The sequence below is a fragment of the Apium graveolens genome, chromosome 9 (genome assembly GCF_009905375.1).
Source record: "Apium graveolens cultivar Ventura chromosome 9, ASM990537v1, whole genome shotgun sequence".
Lineage (NCBI taxonomy): Eukaryota > Viridiplantae > Streptophyta > Magnoliopsida > Apiales > Apiaceae > Apium > Apium graveolens.
The window spans coordinates 178,497,337-178,498,979 of record NC_133655.1 but is presented as its reverse complement, the minus strand read 5'-3'; the positions used below and the strand labels follow the sequence as shown (position 1 = coordinate 178,498,979).

At 41.7% G+C, this 1,643-nt stretch overlaps 1 protein-coding gene across 1 annotated transcript; it reads left to right on the top strand.

The window, feature by feature from the left end:
• The first annotated feature begins 283 nt into the window (after window positions 1-283).
• Window positions 284-1,030, top strand: LOC141685755 (uncharacterized). Its single transcript, XM_074490841.1, has 2 exons — window positions 284-347; window positions 480-1,030. The coding sequence occupies exons 1-2, from the start codon at window positions 284-286 to the stop codon at window positions 1,028-1,030; spliced, it is 615 nt and encodes a 204-aa protein (XP_074346942.1).
• The last annotated feature ends 613 nt before the right edge of the window (window positions 1,031-1,643 follow it).

Sequence of the window (1,643 nt, the reverse complement as noted above, 5' to 3'; positions counted from 1 at the left end):
AGATGCAGAAACAAGATACCCAAGATTGGAGAAGTTTGCTTTTACCTTAGTCACAACTTCAAGAAAACTCAGGCACTACTTCCAAGGAAGGGAAATCAGAGTGGTAACAAATCAGCCCCTAAGGAAAATAATTCACAAGCCAGGTATCTCGGGAAGACTTGTCAATTGGGCTGTGGAGTTGAGCCAGTTCAATTTAAGCTTTATTCCCAGGACGGCCATTAAAGCTCAAGCACTTGCAGATTTCATAATCGAATGAAACTTTCCAGAGGAAGAACCACAAAAAATGGACATGAATCCGGAGCTGGAAGAAGATACAAGTCCGGGAGCCTGGACCATGAAAGTAGATGGTTCTTCAACAAGCGAAAGGTCGGGAGTTGGACTCATCTTCAAAAGCCCAGAAGGATTCAAGATTTAAACAACTATATCTTTCGGCTTCCCCGCAACAAACAATCAAGCTAAATATGAGGCGTTGATTGCAGGACTAAAGCTCTCCAGGACTCTGAGAGTCCGGGACCTAAAAATCTACAGCGACTCCCAGATAGTGGTCAAGCAAACAAATGGAAAATACATAGCAAAGGACCCTACTCTGGCGACGTACCAAGCACTGGTTCAAAGTTACTTAGACTCAATACCAAACCATCAAGTCCTTCAGATATGTCGAGAAGAAAATGAGGAAGCAGATATTCTATCCAAATTAGTCCAGAATTCATCAGATCTGGACTGCTCAGTTTACTTTGAAGAACTCCACAAACCATCTATTGAATCTGAAGAGGTTCTGGAGATCGAAAGCAACCACAACTGGATGACTCCCTTCATCAAGTACTTGGAGAAAGGAGAGCTCCCAGAAGATAAAGGAAAAGCTCAAAGACTGAAAGCAAAAGCAGCAAAGTTCTTCCTCAAAGAAGGAGTACTCTATCGCAGGACTTTCTTATCTCTTTTCCTGAAGTGTATTGGCCCAGAAGAAGCAAAGTACTGTTTGGCCGAAGTGTATGAAGGGATATGCGGAGATCACATGTCTGCAAGGCCCTAGCTCATAAGATCATAAGACAAGGCTACTACTGGCCAACTATTCACCAGGATGCAATATAGTTCGTCAAGAAGTGCAAGGAATGCCAGCTCTTCAGCAATGTATCCCCGATCAGCCCAGTCCTACCATCCTCAATTCTGTCACCTATACCATTTGATGTCTGGGGTATTGACATAATGGGACCTTTCCCCTGGGCCAAAGGAGACCTCAGGTACTTGTTAGTCTCTATTTTTTATGGAATGCCAGCTTCTTCCATGGATTTTAATTTTTGATTATTTCGAAAACTTTATCACTGGAATTCGTGTCAGAAACTTGGGTTAATCGGGCACCCGTGAATTTTACCGTCGTCGATGATGTGCTCGGCGAGTCAACGGTGGACGACGATGATTTATTCTGAGTCATACAATTATAAATAAAAAAATTTAGTTTGTAAAATTAATTTCAAAATGAAAAATAGATAATTATTATTAAAGGTCGTACAGGTGTTTGGGTCATGCATTTGGATTGGTTGTTATTGGTTGCGTCGATTATGTTTCGACGGGTAGTCCGATAAATAGAGGAGACGCTGCCCGATTTTTGAGAAATTAATTTCAAAAATACGGGAACGTATCTTGTA